Raw genomic sequence first — 22,856 nt, 5'->3', positions numbered from 1 at the left:
TTATTTGGTTCCTGAAAATATATTTGGACTTGCAATTATACAAATGCACAAAATAATGAGATGCTTGTGAGAGGCTGCAGATACAGACACAACGCATTTCTTTCCCTTATTCTGTTCTGATTATTTATTTATTTTTGGGGCAGAATGAACACTCAGCCTGACTTCTGGTGTAATAATTATCAAAATTATATTAAAATGATTGTTAGTGAAGTACAAAGGTCCAGTAGTACACATTTTGTCTTCTTTTACCTAGCCTTATATAAAGCACAATTGGCTCCTGGTATTTAAAATGAGGCTTTGAATAATCATTTTACATTGTAGGTCTTGTATTTGAGATATCTTTGTTTTAGGTGTAATTGCATGAGTTCAGAAACCATGATATACTAACAATCATAGGTTAAAGAGCCAGCTGGCTGTAATGGCTTGAAACAGCCCAGTCAGCACTACAGCACCTGCAATGTATCAGCAATCGTAGGCTAACAAGACAACTGAGCGCTTTAGCTTGAACAAACCTGCTCAGCAATCTATCAGCAAACAATAAACTTAACTGTAAAAAGAATTCATCAGTGCATGACTTAACTTCTGCTATCATAGCTATGCCATCTTATGATAAATTGCGTCTATCTAAATGCCTCTTGAGCACATTTATGCCCAGTTGCTGGAGTGGGAACTACACTTGTGTGTCTTCTCCAGTCTAAATTATGCATTTGCAACTGTAGCTTGCTTGGTAACATTGGCCTCACTATACACAGCCTCAAATCTTAAAGCAATATTCCACTTAGTTTTAACATGGGGGTTATTCGGCACTTGACCGCCATGAAAACCAGAATATAAACTACTCACCAAGATCAGATGCAGCTGGACGAGTTTGTAGCATTCTGATTTTTACTTCCCATCCATTTGAATGAGACACGAAAATATGCAGGAATAGCATTTAGGAGAGATAGTTTCCTGTTTGGGAGACCAGATTTACTTTTATTTTTAAATATTTATTTTAGTGAAAACCAAAGATGCCAGAAATGCAAAATGCCGACTGACCCAGGACTGCTTTGTTGTCTTAAAAGTGGGATCTGTTGTTGAATCGGTTCACAAACATATTAAATGTAGGTTTTCAGGCTATTTTCATGGCTCATTCAAATGCTACAACCTTGTCCAGCTGCATCCAATCTTGGTGATTAGTTTATATTCTGGTTTTCATGGCGGTCAAGGGCTGAATAACAACCATGTTAAAACTAAGTGGAATATTGCTTTAACCCCTGTATCGTCTCTTTGTCTGTCAGGTTCATGTTTCACCATCTTCTGAAGCTTTTGACAGGATTCTCTGACATCACTGTTACCGCCTTTTCATCAATGTGGAATCATTTTCCCTTGACTACAGCAATGCTGCCTGATCGCTCCATTGGTTTTACTTCCATTCTAGCCCACTTTAGGTCATTCAATGTGGCTGCTTTGATAAGCAGCCAAGGCAAGGAGGGCAGTGCTGTAGCGATCGTTATCATATCAGGCGTACAGTACAGGCCCTGATGGGTGGGAGGCAGAACTCTCTCTGCTGCCAGTCTCTCTCCACAACCTGTTCTGATGCCCTCATGATCATCTCCTGCCATAGTGAACTGAAGGGGAGATGGTGCGCTCTGCCGTGATGCCAATTTCCAGGAACTGACATGCTGTGGTTTCGAGGGTTGTAAACATAAGTGTTCTGATCAGATTTTTTGTATTCTAGTGCAGTCTCTGACCCAAATCTTAGAATATTTGTATTATTAGATATGATTTTGTCCAGAATCCCATGACATCTGTATTGTAGGTTGAGTGATAACAGTGAGACTATGATCAAAATAGTCATGCGCTTATGTTCTATAATTGTGTTAACTTCTTGTAAATTAAATAACGGTGAAGTTTAACAATTCGTCAATTTGCTGGGGGACCCCCTGGAACCCCCTCAAGGACCCCTGGTGGTCTCCGGACCCCACGTTGAGAACCACTGTTCTAGTGGAACACTGTTACAGAACGTTGTGTATTGCTTACCCAATTACATTTTCCAGGTCCAGGAACACAACATCTCTATTTAATGCCAAATCATGTCATCATGCTCCAACACCCTGAAAATACCTGACACTCCTGTTCTCTGCACTAAAGAAAATCTTGTCATCTCCATTCAGGAGGCATATAGGGCTGAAATGGATTTCTTATTTCTCTTTCTCAGGTGCATTATGCCATGGACTTGGGATCATTTGCTCCTCTGAATCGACTTGCAAAAGCTTCCATAACCATCTCAGGAAATCTTGTGCACTTTTGTACTGTAAACCCAACAGGAGAGTCCATTAGCCTGTGGGCTGACAGCACTTTTCTGTGTGTTACTGCAGTTTGCACCTGTTTGGATTTTGATGGGGGTAAAATCCATTTGGTGTTCTGGCTCTTCAATCAGTAGGATATCTGGAGGAAACCTAAACAACTTTTCCAAGCTGTGGTCTGTTTTTAGCTCCTGCCTTTTTGCTTTCAGACTTCCACTCTGCTCCTTGGTGAAGCTTGGTGATGTTGCCCTTTAGCTTGCTTTTTCTTTTTCTGTTTTATGTTGAGATTATCTGCCCTCCCCAGCATTATCAAATGATTCTTAAAGTTCAGTGCATTATTAATTTTGCTCATCTTCTGATGCCTTCCTCCATTGTTTTTTGAGCTGCCTCCTTTTCCTTTAAAACTTCTACTCTGATATTATCCCCCAGTACAGCTAGTTTATTCTCAGCAGATTCTTTCAGTCTGTCAAACTCCAAAACATCCTGAACATCAGTGAAAAACTAATTTCAGGCAAGTGAGGGGCTGTAGACATGAACGCACAGTTCATCACCTGTCATCCCTCCCTCTCTCTCCCATCCTGCCTGTCTCTCTCCACAGTAAACTGGCCAATGACGCAAAAAAAAAAAAAAAGGCCAAAAATATGGAAAGGATTCTTTAAGCCCATGTTCTTCATTTTTATGTTTTGGATCATACACAAAAATGAAGAACATGAGCTTAAAGAATCCTTTCCAATTCATCAGCTTTCAATATTCACATTTTATATATTACTCATATACTACTTTCTTTTATATGCTACTCCTTAAAGACACCTATCCCCCAAAATCCTACTTATATTATATATTCCAGTATATGTGTGTATATGTATGTGCTCAGATATGGGCATGGTGCGCCACCCCGACCAAAAGCTGACTGCACATGCAGACAAACCAACCCACTGCATGTGTTTCTGTCACATGCTCTATTGTAGTGGTGAACCACACCTACTTCTCATATCCCATCAATCACATTATGTCATGGTAAACTAGTTCAGAGGGGAAGGACAAATGTCGAGCAATTAATATGGCCACCTGTGGCGGTGGCTTTAGTCTACATAATAATAATAATAATTGATTACATTTATATAGCACTTTTCTAGGTACTCAAAGCGCTTCACATATCGGGGGGGGGGACTCAACTCATCCACCACCGATGTGTAGCACCCACCTGGGTGATGCACAGCAGCCAGTTCGCTCACCACACATCAGCTATCTCAGTGGAGAGTAGAGGACTGAAAGAGCCAATTAGGTAACGAGGGATGATTAGGTGGCCATGATGGAAGGGAGGCCTGTTTGGGAATTTTGCCGGGGCAGCGGGGTTACACCCCTACTCTTGCGATGAGTGCCGATGGGATCTTTATTGACCACAGAGTCAGGACCTCGGTTTAACATCTCATCCGAAGGACGGTGCTCACTCACAGGACAGAGTCCCTGTCTCTGCCTTGGGGCAGTGGGGATGTTATTCATGAGACCAGAGGGAAGAGCACCTCCTACTGGTCCTCCAACACCACTTCCAGCACCAGGTGGTCTCCCATCCAAGGACTAGCCACAGCCAAACCTGCTTAGCTTCCCAGGCAAGCTAGCAATGTGATGCAGGAGCTATGGTGCTACAGTCAGTAAAATGTGAAGCGATTGTGAATCCACAATGCTACCTGTGCTGTTCAGGTGTTCAGGACAGAGATGGTGTCCATACTGGGAAATTGTTGGGAATTTTGGTTCAGAATGCAAGATTAAAAGTTGAAACTGATGACAATTGTCTTTTAATAAGCTCAACTGAGACTTTCTGCTAATGGGACGTCCTGGTGGCTCAGCGGATACCATGTAACTGCAATGTCCTGAGTTCAAAGCCCAGGACCTTTGTTGCATGTCATCTCTCTCTACCCCAAACTTTCCTGTCTCTCTGTCTAGTAAAGGCAAAATGCCCAAAAAAATCTTAAAAAAAAAAAGCTCAATTGAGACAGCCAACATCATTCATTAGGAGCCAAAATGATACATGTGGGCCAACGACTGCAAGATCTATAATCCTTGTTTACTTGCACTCTGCAGAGGATCACCTAAAATCTTTTGCAGTCCCCAAATGGCCCAAGAGTCTTGAAGATTGAGAATTATTGGAGCAGGGTGCTAACATACCTGATGTAGTCTGCTGAGGGGTCTCGTTATTGTATATTTGTCTGTTGTTGGAAAGATGAACAGACTTTTGAGTCAGTGTTTCTTTAACGTATCTACAATATAAACAGATATATAATTCATAAGATCAATGTAATGTGCCAAAGCAATTTGGATTTGTCCATGTTCAGGAAGATTCACCAGGGTGTTGTACTGTATTATCTGAATTTAATGACTAACAAACTAACAAATATGAAGGAATATAGTTATTTCCAAACCGCATTCAAATAGTTAAGATAAACACAGATTTACAGACTACATGTGGGGAGAAATATTGATACACTATTGCAAAACATTCTTCCACAACATTGTCAGTACAGTCGTTAGTTGTTTCATTCACATTTGAGCGCATGTAATGAAATATGTTATGGCGTTATGGGGATTTAGAAATGGAATATTTCATAATCCAATATGGCTGGGTAAATAACTTTTCATTTCTGTCGTCATTGTTGTTACTCAAGTAGTTTGTTCTCTTTCTTATCATGCGGAGTTTCAAAAACAACAGTTAAAGCAATGGTTACTGAAAAACAATGGTTATTGAATAGCTTTGAATTTAAAATATTAGATAAAACGTTTAATTCATTGACATGCTATTGTCCCAAAGAATATTATTTCAGCTTTTTATTATGGTCAAATCACAATATTTAAGGACATGACATGGGATTTAATTCCCATTACATTTACCTAATGATATGCGTAATGAATAGCATTATGCATCCTGAAAATTTGAAAACTATTCAGGTTTATGTGATTCTACCTGCCTTCAAATACATATATTTTTTCATCAGCTAAAAACAATTAATGTTTATTACACAACATGTGCCGTGTTCAATGCTTTCAGACTCCTGTTCTGCATCATGAGTCTGTTTAACTTACTGTGAGGACTCCATTATTTTATTCCTTTCTGCTGGGTTTGATTTAAAGTAAAAACTCAAAGCAGTGTGTCAGTCCCACAGTATGTCTTCTGTGGCATGCCGAGAATTAATCATTTTAGACATTTGGGAACATGAAAGAAAACCTGCATGGGACCTTTTCACAAACCCTTGAAGTTCGCCCTTCCCTCTCTTGAAAGAGTATTTGTGAACCCATATTGATTTGTTGCTAAATCCATCATGTGATTGAAGACGTCAAGACTGTGACTGGACTATAGATATAGATCTATTTATAAGTCTGACTTATCCCCTGGTGAGCAGTCATTCAGCCTCACAAAGCCTGTCATGTGTGTATCAAACACTTGAGCACACAGCATCTCTTCCAAGCATTTATTACTGATGCAAATTACACTTAAACCTGAAGTGTTTAAGACCCATGCACAATACTCCATTTGCATCACATCACCCTCAAGTCTTCCTCTTTATTTTTCATCACAACAGTATTAGTATTATCCATTCTAGTTCAAGCCATGTTTTCAGAGACACAGATATTGCACACACATATCTTAAGATAACAGTATATTACCAAATAATAAAACAATACATTCCTCAGTAAAGTAGGAGGGTCGTTGCACAGTCCTTTACATCACAGAGGTAGCTAGCAGTCCAAAGTATATGATGAAAAGCACAGCATTTGTTTTGATCATCTACAGTAGCACAGACTATCTTTTAACTGGGAATAGCTGCTACAGCGCCGCTCAGCATTACTGGCATCCCTTGAAATTAGGTAAAACAAAGAGTTCACATCAGGCTCTAGGTTTTAATTCTAAACATAAGCCTTGAAACTAAGGATAAAAGACAACATTATTGACCATATCAAGTACAATATGGTTGCACCTCAACACATTATTGCTAGTTTTGAATGTACAGTATAATGACAAACTTGCTTTGTCGTCCGTACATCGCGAGGATCACAACTGCCTCTGACTTTGTGACGTCCTCAAAGCTTATTTATACTTAATGTGTTTTTAAAGTCATCACATAATTCAAATCAAACCAACACCCAAGGCTTGAGTCTCTATTAAAACGTCCTAATACCAGAAGTAATACAAAATAAACAACATTTAAATGAGTCACAACTTAAAAATTCTCAAAAGTATTATTACACAAGAGGAAAAAAAAACACTAAAGTGCAGAAGTAATTTTAAGGAACCATTTTCCAACTAATAAATATTGAAAATAAATAAAACTTTCAAGGGATGGCAATGGTGCTGAGCAGTAGTGTAACATGCTTCAAAAACTTCCCCGGGCTTCCTTTTGATATGTGAGAGATTTGTTTAATTCAATCTATACTACACCTCCTAGTCTGAGGCCATGCTCTTTGAAATCCTCTGTACTTGCCTTATTCATTAGCCAATTCCTTTGGATCTAACTTTTCAAATGGAAAAATACAGTTGGCTTCAAAACCGTCATAAAATTATCACACAAAATTCTGTATACTCTTCCAGCAGGAAAAACTGTGTTATTGTCATTTCCATGTTTAGCCCCTAATTGAGAAAAATACATATCCATCATCCTGGGAACCGTCATAAATTTCAAAAGCTGTGAAGCCAAATACTCCAGGCACTGTTTCAATTACACTTCATTTGGGTATGATTCATATTCCATGAAAAAGTAGCCTGCCAGTGAGGCATAATAAAAAAAAATATGACACGCACAACAAACTGGATAAATGGTAAAATACTGTCTGGATCAAAACAGCATAAGACATGTAAGTGATACTTCATTTTCAAAGTTATTATTTGGTGGTAATTCTACATTTGGCAGTCTGCTCCAAATGAGAAAATCCACTGTCACTTAAATCTATGTGTTAGCTGAAAGCAATGGCTTAACCGAAGTCCAGTATGTATCAATGACACATTGAGATGATAACATTGTACAGTTGCTATTTATTAGTCATTACTCCATATGTTTTGCTTTGTAATTGTGGTAGGGACTTTGTAGTTACAGTGTAGTGCAGTGTGGTGTGAGGTTGCTGCATATGGTTGAGGGTTCCACTTGCATGTTGCCCTTGTGCTGCACAGTCAACAGTCTGGAAAAGACAGAGCACAGGCACCAGTGTTACAAGTCATTACTCATATGAATGCATATGGTAATTAGAGAGATAATTTCTAAGTAAACAGTCTCATAAAATTTTGTGAAATGAGCACAAACTCTGAAATACAGATTACATGTGGACAAATAAAGTGACGGTTATGTTCCTCCACCAAGAACGGATTATGTGACAATGGACTGGACAAGCCATTTTAATTAAAACAATGTGGTTAAAGTTAGTAAAGTTTTGGTCAAGGATAAAGAAGAAACACTTAAGCTGCACTATTTCAATGTCAATCTACTTCCTGTTTACTTACACCTCATTCAAATCCAGCCGAACTACTAGAGCAACAACTAGAGGAGACTGTCTAACTCCTAGAAGACAAAGTAGTTTTGGCCGATCTGCTTTTTCTGTCAGAGCCTCTCAGGATTGGAACAACTTACCGCAACACATAAGAAACTGTGCCAATTAATATTCCTTCTCCACAACATAAGAGCCTGGCTCATGAGAAATCAAACTTGTGAACTCTAGAACAGGGAGGTATTTTCGTGTTGTTTGTTGTCTTATTTGTCATTATTATGCTTAGTGTAAGGGTTAGGGTTAGGGTTAGGGTTAGGGTTATCATAGGCTTATCATAGGCTCTGTACATAATATCCACGCTTCACCAGGACTAATATTGTGTCGTCATGCTATTTGTTGATTGTGCTGTCATGCAATTTGTTGATTTGTTGATTGTTGTCATGCTATTGTTGATTTTGTGTGTTATAAGAGCTGTCTTTCTTGTCTCTATGTAGTGCAGGCTCTGTTTGTATCTGCATATTTTTCACCATTTTTATCATTGATTGTATTTTCAATGTTTTTATTCTTAACGTTTGTGCTTTCAACTATTGCCTGCCCGGGGACTACAAATGAAAATTAGCCTTTTTGACTAACTCTGGCATATTTTCAGAAATGATATTAATATGCACTGTCCCTGTCAAATAAAGTAATAATAAACTAAACTGTTTCTAGTCGTGTCTCCATGTAATTCCTTTGTAGTGGGGAAACACATTTCTCTCACTTTCTTGTCCACAGAGCAAGTTATTTGCATTTTAAAACACTGTGCTCACTTCATAATGAGACCAGACTGAAGTGGTAAGATGTTTGGAATTAAATGTCCTGATTTTATCAAATGCATATTTTTACCTGATTCAACTCTGCATTAACTTTCCAAATTAGCACACAAAAATGTTTAATAGGGAGGTTTACTGGTCTGGCTTCAATTATATGCAGTCTGTAGTTTCAAGGCATATGTTGACACATAGCTGCTCAAGAAAGTATTTACCCTTGAAATACCCATGACATTTTACACATTCTCACATGTTATGTCTACCTTTAAAGCAACATATTCTATAAAAGTGAAAAGTATATATAGAATTCAAATGAATGAGCTCCTCCATTCGGACATTCAGGACTGAGTTGTTCAAGAACAGCACATACCCTACGGTTATTAGGTTACTGAACTCTTAATCAAATTGGTGATTCATGCTATTTGATGCATTTTAAGTTACTCTGATGCACATTTAAAATGCAGGAAGGGTGTGTTTGTATGATTCACTGATTTATGTGTGTGTGTGATATACCTTTACTGTTTTAAACACCCTTGTGGCACAAAAGAAAATTCCTGGAAACCCTTGGGTTGAAATGTCAATAAAGCTGACTTGACCAATTCAATATTAACAGAGAGATGCAGCATTTTGAAGCGCCGACTCCTTACCTGTCACTGCGGTGAACTTTCAGTGCACCAGGGGATTTTTGGTGGTCTGCACTTGTCAGAATGTCGCTCCTGCTCCATAGGCCAGCTCCTCTTCCTCGGTGGCAACAGCTCCGATGTGGCCGTCGCTGAGGCTGCTGTGGCTTCCTGACTGGAGTGACAGGAGGAGTCTGGGACCATCGCAGCCCCTGTTGGAAAGTTTGGGAGGTTGACATGTGTCATGATGGAGAGTATTCAGTAATAGCTAAAATTGTTATGCTGAAAATGGGATATCTAGAGGGGAGGATTACCCAAAGCAACAGACGAGATATAACATTTCTCAAGCACTTGCACCCTTTTTTCCAAAGACTGGTAACACATTACTTCACATTGGCCTTATTCCAGTGAAACCTGTGCATTAATCTAGTACACTCTGTAATAATATTCTGTAACTACTTAATGAGGATCACTTTAATACATATTGTACTAAGAAGGGAGTAACGCCACAACCTCAGTGTAATTAGTGATAATCTTGCATATATTTGAGAGGTAGTTGGGCAGCAGGAACATCTTTGGGTGAGGTTGAAGCATTAAACAATAGAACCAACAGAGGGCAATGCAAGACTTCATAATGGCAACATGAGGATGTGCTTGGCCAATGTGCATACAGTAGGAAGATGACATCATGATTATTTTCTGTTCTTCAGCACTACTCCCAATATTAATTACAACACCACCCACCACCAAACAAACAAAGCCAGTATTCGAACATCATTTTCAATTAGCAAATATTAACAAAGTGTCACTGACTGTTCATGCCGCTCGCAGCCTTTGATGTGTCGATCATCGTTGAAGATTCCACCTCCTCCTGCAGCGTTGAAACTGACCCAAGCAGACCTGAGAGAGGAGGAGGAGCGGGGAATTAGAAAGTCTCCAAACTAGGCTGAAGTGTAGAGAATTGATCAGAATGAGCAAGGCAAAGTAAAAACCTGGAAGTGCAGTGTAATGAGATAGTGTTAAGTTCCACACAATACATTTTGAAAGGTATAACTAAGCCCAAAAGAGATAAAAAAAAAAAAAAAATCACTCTTTGAGGTTAGGGTTAGACACAAAGAAAAAAAAATGACGACCAAACCAAATATTGAACAGCAAAAATGTTCAACAATTTTGCAAAGAAAAAACACAGCCATCAGAAACATTGACACAAAAACTGACAATTGTCTCACATGTCTAATAATCACTTATTACTATTAATAACAGTTTTGATAATAATATTCAGTATTTCCAGTTTCCAGAATCCAATGTTATAGAAGATGTAACTGCAAGAGGTAACAAAAACAAGGTGTTTTATAATCGCTTGACGCCTGATGGAGGAGGAGAGAGTAACGGATTTTCCACAAAATAAAATTATTGACCTAGTTAAGCAAGGGCAAAATTATTTAAGTCTCATTCTCCCCTTTTCTCACAGATTGTTAAGGATTCCAAAATTTGCTTTTGATTTTTCATTTTGGCCAAGATCTATACATTTTGACCTAGTGTCATGATGGGTTACTCATTTATACCAAGCTTACACTTGAAGTTGTTGGACCAAGTGTTTGCTATGGAGTGTGTGAGCTAGAAGGAAATGGAGCAGGTAGCAGGGCAACAGCTAAACTAAAGGTTAGAGAGCCGAGCTTTTTATGCTGACGATTTCAACCCTGTGGGGAAATTCTGGGAAAGGGAATGAGTAACAATCACCTCACCTCAACTCCCAACCCTTTTTGTGTGTGTGTGTGTGTGTGTGTGTGTTATTGAATTACTTAGTGAAATTTCACTAACTGGTAATCTGACTACTTTCTGACCACTCAACTTTATGCAAGTCTGCTAGCTATCTGAACACTTTGAAAGATTCAATATTATATTTTGTTAAGTGAAAGGATTTAGTTTTCAAGGGTAGTTTGCCAACAATTAGTACAGTAGTTTTTATTTTTTTAGGCCACCTAACACTATAGTACAATATACTGTACTTACTGAGTCCCTTGTAGCTGGACAGCTGTTTGTAGACCTGCTTCATCCTCTCAATGTTGAGCCGGCTCTGCTGGGCATGGTCCAGCATGGGTTTGGGATAGTCCACCCCCACCACACAGTGTGCTGCTCTCTGCACCTCATCTGGGGCGCTCCACGGCTCATGTATGTATCGGTTTGGGTAGTCCTTTAGTATGGGGATGTAACGCCTGGAAACACATACAGAACACATGCCATGCGTTAATGTCAAATGCTTTATTGTATACATCTTGGCTATCACACCTACTGTACTTCTCATATCCCATCAATCACATTATGTCATGGTAAACTAGTTCAGAGGGGAATGACAAATGTCGAGCAATTAATACGACCACCTGTGGCGGTGGCTTTAGTCTACAGTCAGTAAAATGTCAAGCTATTGTGAAACCACAATGCTACCTGTGCTGCTGAGGTGTTCAGGACAGAGATGGTATCCATACTGGGAAATTGTTGGGAATTTTGGTTCAGAATGTAAAACTAAAACATTTTAAAACTGACAAAAATAGTAGTTTAAAATATTACATTTTAGAATAAGAGAGGGAGAAGACGATACAGAGTAATCAAACATAGAAGACCATGTCACAGAGAAAGAGCAAACGTCATCCAAACAAGTTCTCTGAATCAGCTTAATGGAGACTGCAAACACCACTCATCTGAAGACACAATGGTGCATGTGGGCGAAAAAATTACAAGTTCTGTACACCTTGTTTACACTCACTCTCTGCAGAGGACCACCTAAAATCTTTTGCAGTTCCCATGAACCCAACATTGAGAATTATTGGTGTAGGCTCCTAACGTACCTGATGTAATCTCCGGAGGGGTCGATCCTCCTGCCGAAGCCCACAGGACAGTAACAGTGGAAGAACTGCTGAAAGAAGGAGCTACAGGACATCCACATCCAGCTGCCTGCATTGATGCTCCAGTCTGCATCCAGTAGCAGCTCCTCAAACACCTACAGCAGACCACACATAAAACATATTGCCTAAGATCTTATTCACAGTGAAATCTCCTCTCTGCCGGTGTTATTCAACTAGTGAATTGTGACATGTATCCATACAAAAAAAAAAAAAAAAAAGACTTTATCTTCAGGCACCCAAACCTAAATAGTCCATTGTTTTATTACATTCTGTTAGGTTTGATTGAAGAAAACATCCAAAGTTTTTTATAAGGTGTCAGTTTCACAGTCTGCTGTGTCTTGATTTGTAGAAATCAAGAGCATACAAATTTACAAATTTGGACATAGGAGAAAACCAACATGTGGGACCTTTTCACAACCCCTCAAATGTTAGGGGCATTTGGCAATAACATTTGTCAACCCATATTGATTTGTAGTGTCTAAATGACAAACATGCTAAATTCCACACTTGTTACGCAAAAAAACAAGCTTTGCTAGCTCAGTCTAGTTGAAACTAAAATATTCGGCAGCAAAAGTATTTTTTTGTCACACAGTTTGGCCACTGCAGTTCCAAAGCTATACAGTAGGCGAGTTCAATATGAGGTGAGGGAGTGCTGTTTGTCTGATCGACTGATTAACTGGCAAGGTGACAGGCTTGGCGTACCTTCATGCCACATTCCCAGCTGAGCCAAAGGTCTCCTCTTGTTAAGAAGCAGGCCACAGCATGCCGGGCCAGGTGGTGGATCCAGCCCTCCTGCTTCAGCTGGGCCATGATGGCGTCAATCCAGGGAAAGCCTGTCCGTCCCTCCGCCCACTTAGCCAGAGCCTCAGGGTTGCGGTCCCATGGGATCTGCACACAGATAGGGTTTCCTTCCATGCGGTCGAAGGCAGGGTTGTTAGTGGCTACCGTGTAGAAGAACTCCCGCCACATGAGCTGACTGTAGAGTGACAGAGGCGGCGTGTGGTTCTTCCTCACCTGAGGGTTGGGTTGAGAGAACAGATTTGAGGTGTACTGAAGAGAGCAGGAGAGTCAGGGGATGATGTGTTATATATGAGGGATTTGGTAAAAAAAAAAAGAAAAAAGAAATGAATAATGTTGAAAATTAACTGTCAGAGATGAACTGGTCAGGCAAATAGAGAGGATAACAAATTCAGCATTGCAGATTCCTCAGTTCTAAACTAGTTGAATTAAAACACATTCTTTATTATCAGAAAAGAGAAAGCAGACTTGTAGGCCAACAATGCTGCTTTTTATTGCTTGGAAATGAGCTCAACTGTTTACCTTCATGTAGAGCTCCCTAAGTCTGAAGTAGAGCACTCGGCAGGAGAGGCAGCCAAACCGCAGGTAGGGACTGAGGCCTGTGGGACTAGCCATGAGGGAGTCTGCTCCTGTTCGTGGACGCTCAAAGTTTGCCAGCCATCCCTATGTCAAGATAAAAGAACACAGTAGCAAACAAGAACATTTTGATAAATTGTCGCAAAAGCAAAAAGCACATTAGTGCTTTAGTGCAGTACAATGAGAATTGCATTTCTCAATTTCATGGTATCTGGTTGTCAACAGAATCAAACAGATTTAGAATTCCAATCTACTTCCTGGTGTAACTGACGTCACCTATGCCTATGTTTTAATGAATGCTCTGATTGGTTGACAGTATGCATAGTTAATTAGGTGTCCCATAGTCTGTCAGCTGCTTGCCAAACTAGCCAAAATCTCCATGCCTCCATTGTTGTTGCAGGGTGCTGAAATTCTAACACTGGTTATTTGTTTCCCAAAGATAGAAATATTGGCCTGCAGTGGGAGGATAAACTCTCACTCATATCTAATTATCTCACGACTCAACTACTGTAACTCCCTAATTTCTGGCATCAACCAGAAGTCACTCTCCCGCCTCCAACAAGTTCAGAACGCAGCAGCTATAGGCTTCTTACTGGTTCTAACAGACGACATCACATCACCCCAATCCTGGCTTCTCTCCATTGGCTCCCTGTTCGTTTTAGAATTGATTTTAAGATTTTACTGATCACTTTTAAAGCATATTTGGGTCTGGCCCCAAGCTACATAACAGATATGCTGACCCCGTATGAGCCAGTGCGCAGCCTTAGATCCTCAGGCGGGGCCTTCTGGCTGTTCCAAAGTCTAGACTTAAAACTAAAGGTGACCGCGCTTTTTCCAGAATCAGTGACTTCTTTTAAATCACTTCTTAAAACCCATTTTTATAGACTTGCTTTTATGTGATGTCGTCTTTTTATCGTCTTTTTATCTTTTATCAGCTTTTTATTGTCTCTTTATCGGCTTTTTATCATCTTTTTATCATCTTTCTATTGTCTTTTTACGTCTTTTACCTAACTCTGTCTTAATTCTATCTTACTTTTATTCTATTTTACTGTTTATTTTGGTTTTCATCCTACGATCCCTGTTTATTATTGTTTTACTGCCTTTTAAATTCATAATTTGAGTATTCTGCTTTTATTTTGTCTGTCAAAGCACTTTGTAAACTCTGTTTTTAAAAAGGTGCTATATAAATAAATGTATTATTATTATTACTCAGTCCATTTTGTGTTAGAATCAACAGACTTTTCCTGACTGAGTTGAAATCATGTCTGCAGATTAGGTAACAAAATTAATCACCAACTTCAGCTTTTATTTGTTTCATGTGACAGGATATTGTGGGTGGTCGGGTCGTCTTAAAGAATGGACACCTCCAGGTTTACTCACTTTTTTGTCCACATGTCGGTTCAGTCTCTCTAGAGCCTCGGTTTCTCCTCCCTTCCAGGTTATGGGCGCCAAGCTGTGCGTCTTAAAACCTATCCAAATATAAAATTTGTCTCTGTTAGATCAATACATGTTGTTCAAAAGAAAACAAATGAAAATAGAAATACACACTCTCATTACCAAGTTCCTCGAGGGAGGGTACTCCATAATGTTGGTCATGTGTGTATGTGATGTCAGTGGGGCAGCTCTCCATCTGTTGGCGGCTCACAGTGGGGACAGGCCTCTTGGGAAGCCCCAGCCGCTGGATGATGGCCTGGAAGCGCTTGAAGGTGAGGGGAGGGGTGTTATTGTTCATCTCAATTATCCTGCAGCCAGAAGGAGAAGAGACGTGTGGGAAAAGTGGAGAATGGGGAGTGCGGTTAATAACTATTTGAACTGAATTTAGAGAGTGGAATAATCACTCAAATACAAGAACGAAGGCAAAAAAACATCACTCTATTTATGTGGAGTATATTCAGTCCTATTTTTGGAGAATCCAGTATCAAACCAACTCCTGGAGATGGTGGAAGGAAATGACTCTGGATTTCATAAACATCATTCAAACTGCCCTTCTCAAGATTTATCATCACACATTATTGTCTAACATTCAAATATATGTTTTAGAATGACCAAGAACAGTTGTGTAATTTTTGTTTTTCTCAGAAAGATTCAATAAACCTCGTCACCCAGGGCAATACATCTGTGTAAAATTTTACATAACGCCTTACTTTTAATCACAGTTCTAAAATTGAATTGCAGCTGCCTTGTGACAGTAGCTCTGAACAGCTTTATGCAACACTTGACGCACTGAAAGAGTTTTTTAACACTAACAATATTCAGTCCTCACTAGGACACATAAAAGACAATCATAAGAAATATTCTCTATTCACACTGGATAAAATGATTCACTCGAGACAACATTACATCACAGACATCACAGTCACATCAAGTTACATAGCCTGGTGCTCTGGCAGTTTTGTGGCTTCACACAGTAGACCTTCTCGGGCTTTTAAGATTGGTTGCACATTCCTGTGATTCCAGGGTGTGTAACGGCCACGGTGACTTTAATCCTGTCATGTCTTAGCTAGCTCTTATACAACATAGGGTGAGAGACATGTCAATGAAAAAAATAAAACTTCTGCAAACTTTTCCTCCCGTTTCTCAACTGCCTGGATGGTTAATTAGCCTTTAAGTGAGCAAGTTTTAAATTCAAACTCAAAATCTGCTTTTGTCTTTTTATAGACCAAATAGCACTGAAACATGGTGACATAGTTCTAAGGTAAATATATTTGACTTCTTTATCATTTCTATATATTTTTTTTAGCTGGTAAAAAACTTTCTTGGCAGGTATTCATTTATTTATTTATTTATTTTTAAAGTTTACCAGCGTTTGGCAAGTAAGCCAAAAAGTTAATGTTAGACACTGGATGTTCTACATGTGAAGGGTTGTACTGCATTCCTGTCAGGGCTGAGCAGCTTGGGCCGTCTGGTCTGACAGCACATGCTTATGTGGCTGAGTAATTTTGCTGCTTAGATTGTCACAGCACATGTTGTGCAGTGTGACTGTGTGGGCCTCTTTCATAACCAGAAGGGGGCAGCAGTCCATGCTTCTTCATTACCACAGACCGTGCAATGTCTGGATTTGTTTTTGAGTGTGTGTGTGTGTGTGTGTGTGTGTGAGCGTGTCAGAGTACAAAAACATAATAATCAGATTCATTCAAATGGATGCAGAGCAAACAAATTCAGCCAAAACACAACTGTGCACCTTCTCACAGCCTTGCATATTATAGTAAATGAAAAGAGCAAACAGATGTTTCAGAATTATGTGTGAGAACATACTCTATGGCTATGACACAGTAATTGTTGCTATGGCGCTTTCTATTTGAAAGAGAGCCACCAGCAGGTGCAGCACACACCGTAAGTAGGCTATCAAAGTTTTTATGCTGTCGATACCCAGATGCTTCACTCTTTAGCCTACTTGCTGAAAATTAGGTCTTCAAGTATAAAACTTATATCTCAGAGGAAAGCAAAACTGTAAAATGTACTTTTTCCTTTTTAAAGAGAGAGATTGAGAGCTTTTTGAACAATGCTAATGGGGAACTGTAATGAGGGAGGTGATGGAACGATAGGGGGAAATCTAGCCAATTACTCATCCTGAGTATGGAGTGACATGTCTTTTAAAAAAGGAACTACTTGTGTTTTTGACACAGAAAACCGTGAAGACAACGAGTACCTGAAAAACTACAGTATGTTCCTCATCACATCATTCCCTCTTGCAAAAACCAGCAGTAAGAACTAAATGACTAAGTAATAGTTTCTTTCAATGGGTAGGACGAAAGATTTTCATGCATGTGCCCGGATAATTTCTGTCCTGTTTGGAATTCAGCCCAAATTGTCAGTAACAAGAATCTCATCTACCACATGAACCACATGGAATATCTGTTGTGTCTTTAGAGTATTACCTGTCCAGCTTGTAGAGGGTGTTCAGGTTGCGGACGTGCGTCTCCACCCCAAAGTCCTGAGCCATCTTGAGGATGGCGGCGTCACGCTCTCTGCCGTAAGGATCAGAGTCGTACTCGAAGGTCAGCCGTGTGACATTCCATTCCTTGGGGAAGAAAGGCACACTGCATTTACTAGCCATTACAATAATAACAGGATAGCTTTCTCAGTATATTGCATTCCAAATTCGCAGCATTGAACCGTCTTATTACTTCCAAAAAAAACCCCCAAAAAAAACCCTTAACAATGAAAAAAAGCAGCCTCAATGTATCTGTCATGCTTGGATTCAGTAGCGGTAGAGCATAAAGCTGATGATAGTTATCACATTTCAGATGCAATCCATTTTCTGTTACCTACGTATTGAAATACCACCTTGCTAAGCAGTCACCAGTCAGAATGTGCAAATTCCAATCATACTGTATTTAAATCAGGGCGTTTCTCTTTACGCAATTGGTGGAATGTATTTGATTTGGACCAAAATCATAAATAAATACGATAGAGGCTACTACACCCAGCTACACCCAAATAGCAACAACTCCCAGTGAGAAAAGACATAGTTAGTCAACTGTGTGTCAATTCATAAATAAAATCTATGATTTGTGTAACTACAATGCAGCAGATATGTCAAATTAGAGATGCAGTATAACTTAATAACCAGAGACTGATTACATCCAAGTAGGAACAAAAAATATACATATTTTGAAGATAAAATAATATATTTTGGTTTCAATGTCCTGGCCTGGGATGAAAGTATTTCCAATCTGCCTAGAGGTTAAGCTGGTGTACAACAGAGGCCGGTGTAAATGGGGGAATAACTACTAAATGTGTGACACTTGAAACAAATGTGCAAAGATCACGGCAAAGAGGCGGTACAGTTTCCAACCTGCACTGAAGATTTGGAATAGGCAATTGTCTTGACTGAAATCCCACAATCAGCATACCTAACAAAGTATTCAACTTCTGTCACAGCAATACCTCTCCGGGGATCACTTTGCCAGCTTACAATATAATCCACTTTTAGATCTGTCAGTCACAACAATGACAGAGGTGGGAGTTGCCATTAAGTATTGTCACATAACTATTCAACTCTATCCCTAGTCTCAGGTCCTATTCAACATCAGTAATGGCCAAAAGGGGTCAATAGTCCTCATTCCACTTCCCCGTTTCAATCTCAGCGTCCTTCCGAAAGAGCTTTTACATCATATCAGTCAGTGTTGTCTTAAAAAAGAAAGCACTGTGATGCCAAATGAGTTGGTTGGCCAGAAAGGCACTGGCATCTCTGCGTGTTACGTGATGAATAACTAGTATGACCACTTTTGCACACACTCTTCTGCGCCAACCAAACACAAACACAGCAGCACATATGGTACACAAACACACCTCTCCGACTGTTAACCACCGGATTTTCAAAGAGGGACTATTGTTAGGCTTAAATAAACCAAAAGACAAATGCACCTGGACTCTGTCCATTCAAATTAATTGGTTGCAGGTGCATATGATCCATTTATGAAGAGCTAATGCACAAACTAATACAATGAAAAAGTGCAGTGAAGACACTGAAGATGATATAATCATCAAAACGTTTGTCTCTTTCACTTGAGCACTTTGCTGCACCGATGATCTTTGTGGCTGAACATAACTTTGGCAAATAAATGTCATGAAAGAAATGTTGTCTCTCCTTGTTTATGTGTAGAGTGGGTTTCCCTTGATCTGCTGATTACTAGCCTACTTCAGGGGCTTCGAATGAGTCAGAGTTGGACACATGGATTTAAAAATCAATCAGCGGGGTAAACAACCAAGGGATGAAGTTGGACTGTGCATGACTAAATAAACACTTGCAGGCTGTAGATTTCAGTTGGTGTAGCAACCATGGATCGCAGGTGCTTAATGACAGAAGTGGACCCTTTTGCCATTTGTGGCAACTATGATGATTGATGGATCAGTTCAGTATAACCTACTGCAGAGAGCTAGGCACTTCAGCTGAAACTCAGGTGTTTCAAACAAAGATTAGACACCATCCATTCTGTTTTGGACCATTTGGGACAGTCTAAGGTGAGTGACAAGCTGAAAATGGCATCATTTAAAAGTTATGATACTTTAAAACAGACCAAAATAGCAAGAATGAAGACAGACAAGATTGAAGTATAATGATTCTATGGGGTGATTTTCATAATATGCCATTTAAAACTGCTAAAAAAGGGGAGGGGGAATGACAATATCATCATTTTGACGAGTCATGCCATTCAGATCAGTACTTAGGCCATTTAAACATTTAATAGACATTTTGTGCAGACTTGTCACTGCCTTAGGTTTCTACTAAATATGAAATGTGCTTTAAGCACAGAATGTACATTTGATGTACATGAGAAAGACAAAGCATTCCATACAGAATAAAGGCCCACTGCAAACCAAATAGGCTATATAATTTACTTGGTCCAAATCGTAAGCTACTTTGATGTAGCCGACACTGTAGTCAGTAAACGTGGATCTTGGTTTTGCTGTTTGAATTATACCTTTTTAACTGAGCAACTGCAGGTCATGTTTGTGAAACTGTTTCGCTATGTCACTCCCATGATGAACGGAATGGACACCAACTGCCACAGTTTACATCAAATTATTTACTAAATAGCGAATTAGTCATATAGCTCATGTTCTAAGTTAAATACAAACAGGCAAAATAACAGAATGACTTCCTCCTTACTAGCTTTTGCTGTAATGAAGGTTTAGCTTGCAAGGCTAAAATATATATGGGCATCTACTTAGCAGGTAACTGACATACTTGTGATATTAAAATAGCAGTCAGAATGTGACAAAAAACCTCAAACATTTTCTGTGGCCCGCGTGAAGGATGGGCCTTATATCTTAATTTACACATAATACAATTTGAGACTTTCCCACGCCTGCATAAAAGTATTGTTGCAGTGCCACGGCCACACCAAAACAGGAGGCCATACTCCTCTGCCAGCTTGCAAGTTATATAAAACTGCAGGGTGGTGTGGTTTTGCATGATGAAGGTGGCTCAGCCAAAGGAGGTACAATAGAGCTAAACCATGACAACAAGGGCTCAGCATGGATTGAAGAGACTAAGCTGTTCACAGATATACTTTGAGTATGTGTATACACGTGCATGATGCTTGATAGAGATGCTCTGTTACAGCTCTTGCATAAATCATTGCCTTTCAAACAGGTCAATTACCACGTCTGCATTTTTCATGCTTGTCTGTGGAAAACTGTACAATTACAGTATCCTACCTACTGTCAGGCATGGTAGAGACTATAGCTGCTAGACATAACCAATGAGCTGGTCAGCTTGTGATTGTTGGGCCCTTCTATGACAAAATCAAAACACAGCCTGTGAATAAGTATTTACAGATGTTAATATGGCACAGAAAGTGGGACTGTGGACAGAAACATGCAGATTCAGAGCTTCTCAGTGACCAACACTAGAAGACTGCAGTTGTTCTGGCCAGCTCCCATGTATGAAAGTCTGTAACTCAATGTGAGGCAGGGCAATGCATGCTCAGCAAATCCCTAATTTGAAAACTACCGATAGGAAACGATAGGAAATGTTTACTTTAATTCCAAGGACTTATACCATGTAGATACCCAGCTTTGGGGGCTGTTCAAGTTCACTTCCAGAATAACTCAAGGAACAAAATCATGTGAATGGACCTGAATACTACAAAATAAGCAATAGCAAATCTTTTTTTCCATTTCCTACCACTAATTTGATACTAACCTTGAACAGGCGTGGAAAGACATCTGTGGGTTGTCCACGGACCACAAACAGCCTGGAATTTAGTTTACGGAGGCTTGTGTCCAGGTCCTCCAAGGACTCCAATAAAAACCTGAAAAGAAACAAACATAACAGCAAATTAGCATGTATGCAATGCCATAGTGGCTTCCTTGATGTGTTATTCTGTTTTGTGTGATGAATTCCTGTCTGACATAACTTCTGAATGGTACAAAGTTTTAGTTGCATTATGGTAATACTACAACTTGTTCAGCTGCATCCCAACATTCTATATTTATTATAGTTGAATCTGGCTTGAATTTGCAATAGTTCTATTTTGTTTGTGCACAATTACATTAAACTGGCTATACAGTGAGCAGAGTATTGTGGTTGATAATATGGCCCGATACAATTATTTTGGATGTGGAATGGTACAGTTTCCCTGAGCTTAACTGGAGGCTGTCAGCTTTAATTTAAGGTGTCTCAATCGCTGAAACCGTTAAACAGTGACAGCCCTTCATGTTCATGCTTCCCCCACATGGGTCCCCAAAGTGTCTGAACAGACTAAAGTGGGACTTTTCAGCAAGTGATCAAACCCCTTACGTGCAATGACATCCTGAAGTCTGCAAAACATGAAAGTGTCTGTCTAACACTTGCCATGGATTGCAAGAGTTTTCTTTTACAAGTGAATCAGACAATGGTTTTAGTGCTCTATTAAGTTGTCAAAGTTATGACTGATGTTAACTGAGTTAATTAATGATAATTAATGCATTAATGCAGATTTTGCGTTAATGTTGTTAATTAATTTTGCATGAATGTTGTTAATGCAAAATCTGAGGACGTGGGGATACTGAAAGCTAGTTTTCAGAGACACCAATTAACAATTTATTAACATTTCGTGTGCTGATTTATATTACTGTACAAAATCCGCTTTAGGACATCGACCTTTATGTTTCAAGGCAGCAAACTAGCCAATATATTGCTTGTCATGCTACCCAGCGTTACGCTAACTTGTTTGATGCCACTGTTTCGTATGAATTAGCTAATTCTAAATCACAGGATTCAGTTTTATCTGAGTTAACTTAGTTACTTGTGGGCAAAGTTGGGGAAAGAACAATGTGAGAAAAGTAGTTAGGTTTCTGACTAGATTTTTAACACTGACCTCCATCGGTTGAGTCCAACATTAGCAGAACCTGCGAACCAAGGGTCCAAAATGTAAACACAACGCACCGTGTCCGCTCCGTCCAAAGCCTCCTGTAAAGCGGGGTTATCGTGCAGCCTCAGACCTTTGCGGAACCAGTGAACAGAATTTACCACCATGATTAAAAACAAAAGTCTTCGAAAGGCTTACAATGTTTGAGTTAAATAAGTTCGATGAGTCAGATCAATCTCAAGCTTTATAAAAGTGAGACCATTCCCCTGTCAACCACGTTACTCTCTCGTATTCGACTTGTGATGCGGCTACATTCACTGATATCCGTTATCCACTTCCAACGGTCTGGTCTCCTATTGGCTACACATCAGCACGTGCAAGGGTGAGGGAGAATCTTTGGTTCTGATTGGCCGTTCAACACGTGTAGTCGCCACCTTGTCACGTTCCTCTAGTGTGTTTACAAACTGAGTGACGGAGACAAATATGTGATATTTTAAACGGTCCACAATGTGTCTTCTTCAGTAACTGTTTGTTGTTGTTCCCACTCCATCTACTCTTCACTACTCGACAGCCTGTAGACGTTTTAAACGCA

General features: G+C 39.6%; 1 protein-coding gene across 1 annotated transcript; it reads right to left on the bottom strand.

Moving 5' to 3' along the window:
- Positions 1-5,744: 5,744 nt before the first annotated feature.
- On the bottom strand, positions 5,745-22,547 carry LOC139642400 (cryptochrome-2-like). The gene is made up of 12 exons (XM_071517214.1): positions 22,274-22,547; positions 21,118-21,226; positions 17,342-17,484; positions 15,021-15,205; positions 14,844-14,932; positions 13,410-13,550; positions 12,792-13,103; positions 12,033-12,184; positions 11,200-11,402; positions 10,000-10,086; positions 9,214-9,398; positions 5,745-7,454 (listed from the first exon to the last, which is right to left on the bottom strand). The coding sequence occupies exons 1-11, from the start codon at positions 22,429-22,431 to the stop codon at positions 9,217-9,219; spliced, it is 1,761 nt and encodes a 586-aa protein (XP_071373315.1). The 5' UTR covers positions 22,432-22,547; the 3' UTR covers positions 5,745-7,454; positions 9,214-9,216.
- Between the last annotated feature and the right edge of the window lie 309 nt (positions 22,548-22,856).

This window comes from Centroberyx affinis, unplaced genomic scaffold (genome assembly GCF_046629955.1).
Source record: "Centroberyx affinis isolate AG114_WGS23_722 - 3 ecotype Tasmania unplaced genomic scaffold, CSIRO-AGI_Caff_v1 ptg000476l_1, whole genome shotgun sequence".
Taxonomy (NCBI): domain Eukaryota; kingdom Metazoa; phylum Chordata; class Actinopteri; order Beryciformes; family Berycidae; genus Centroberyx; species Centroberyx affinis.
The sequence above is the reverse complement of the archived record's forward strand: the minus strand, read 5'-3'. Positions and strand labels throughout refer to the sequence as shown.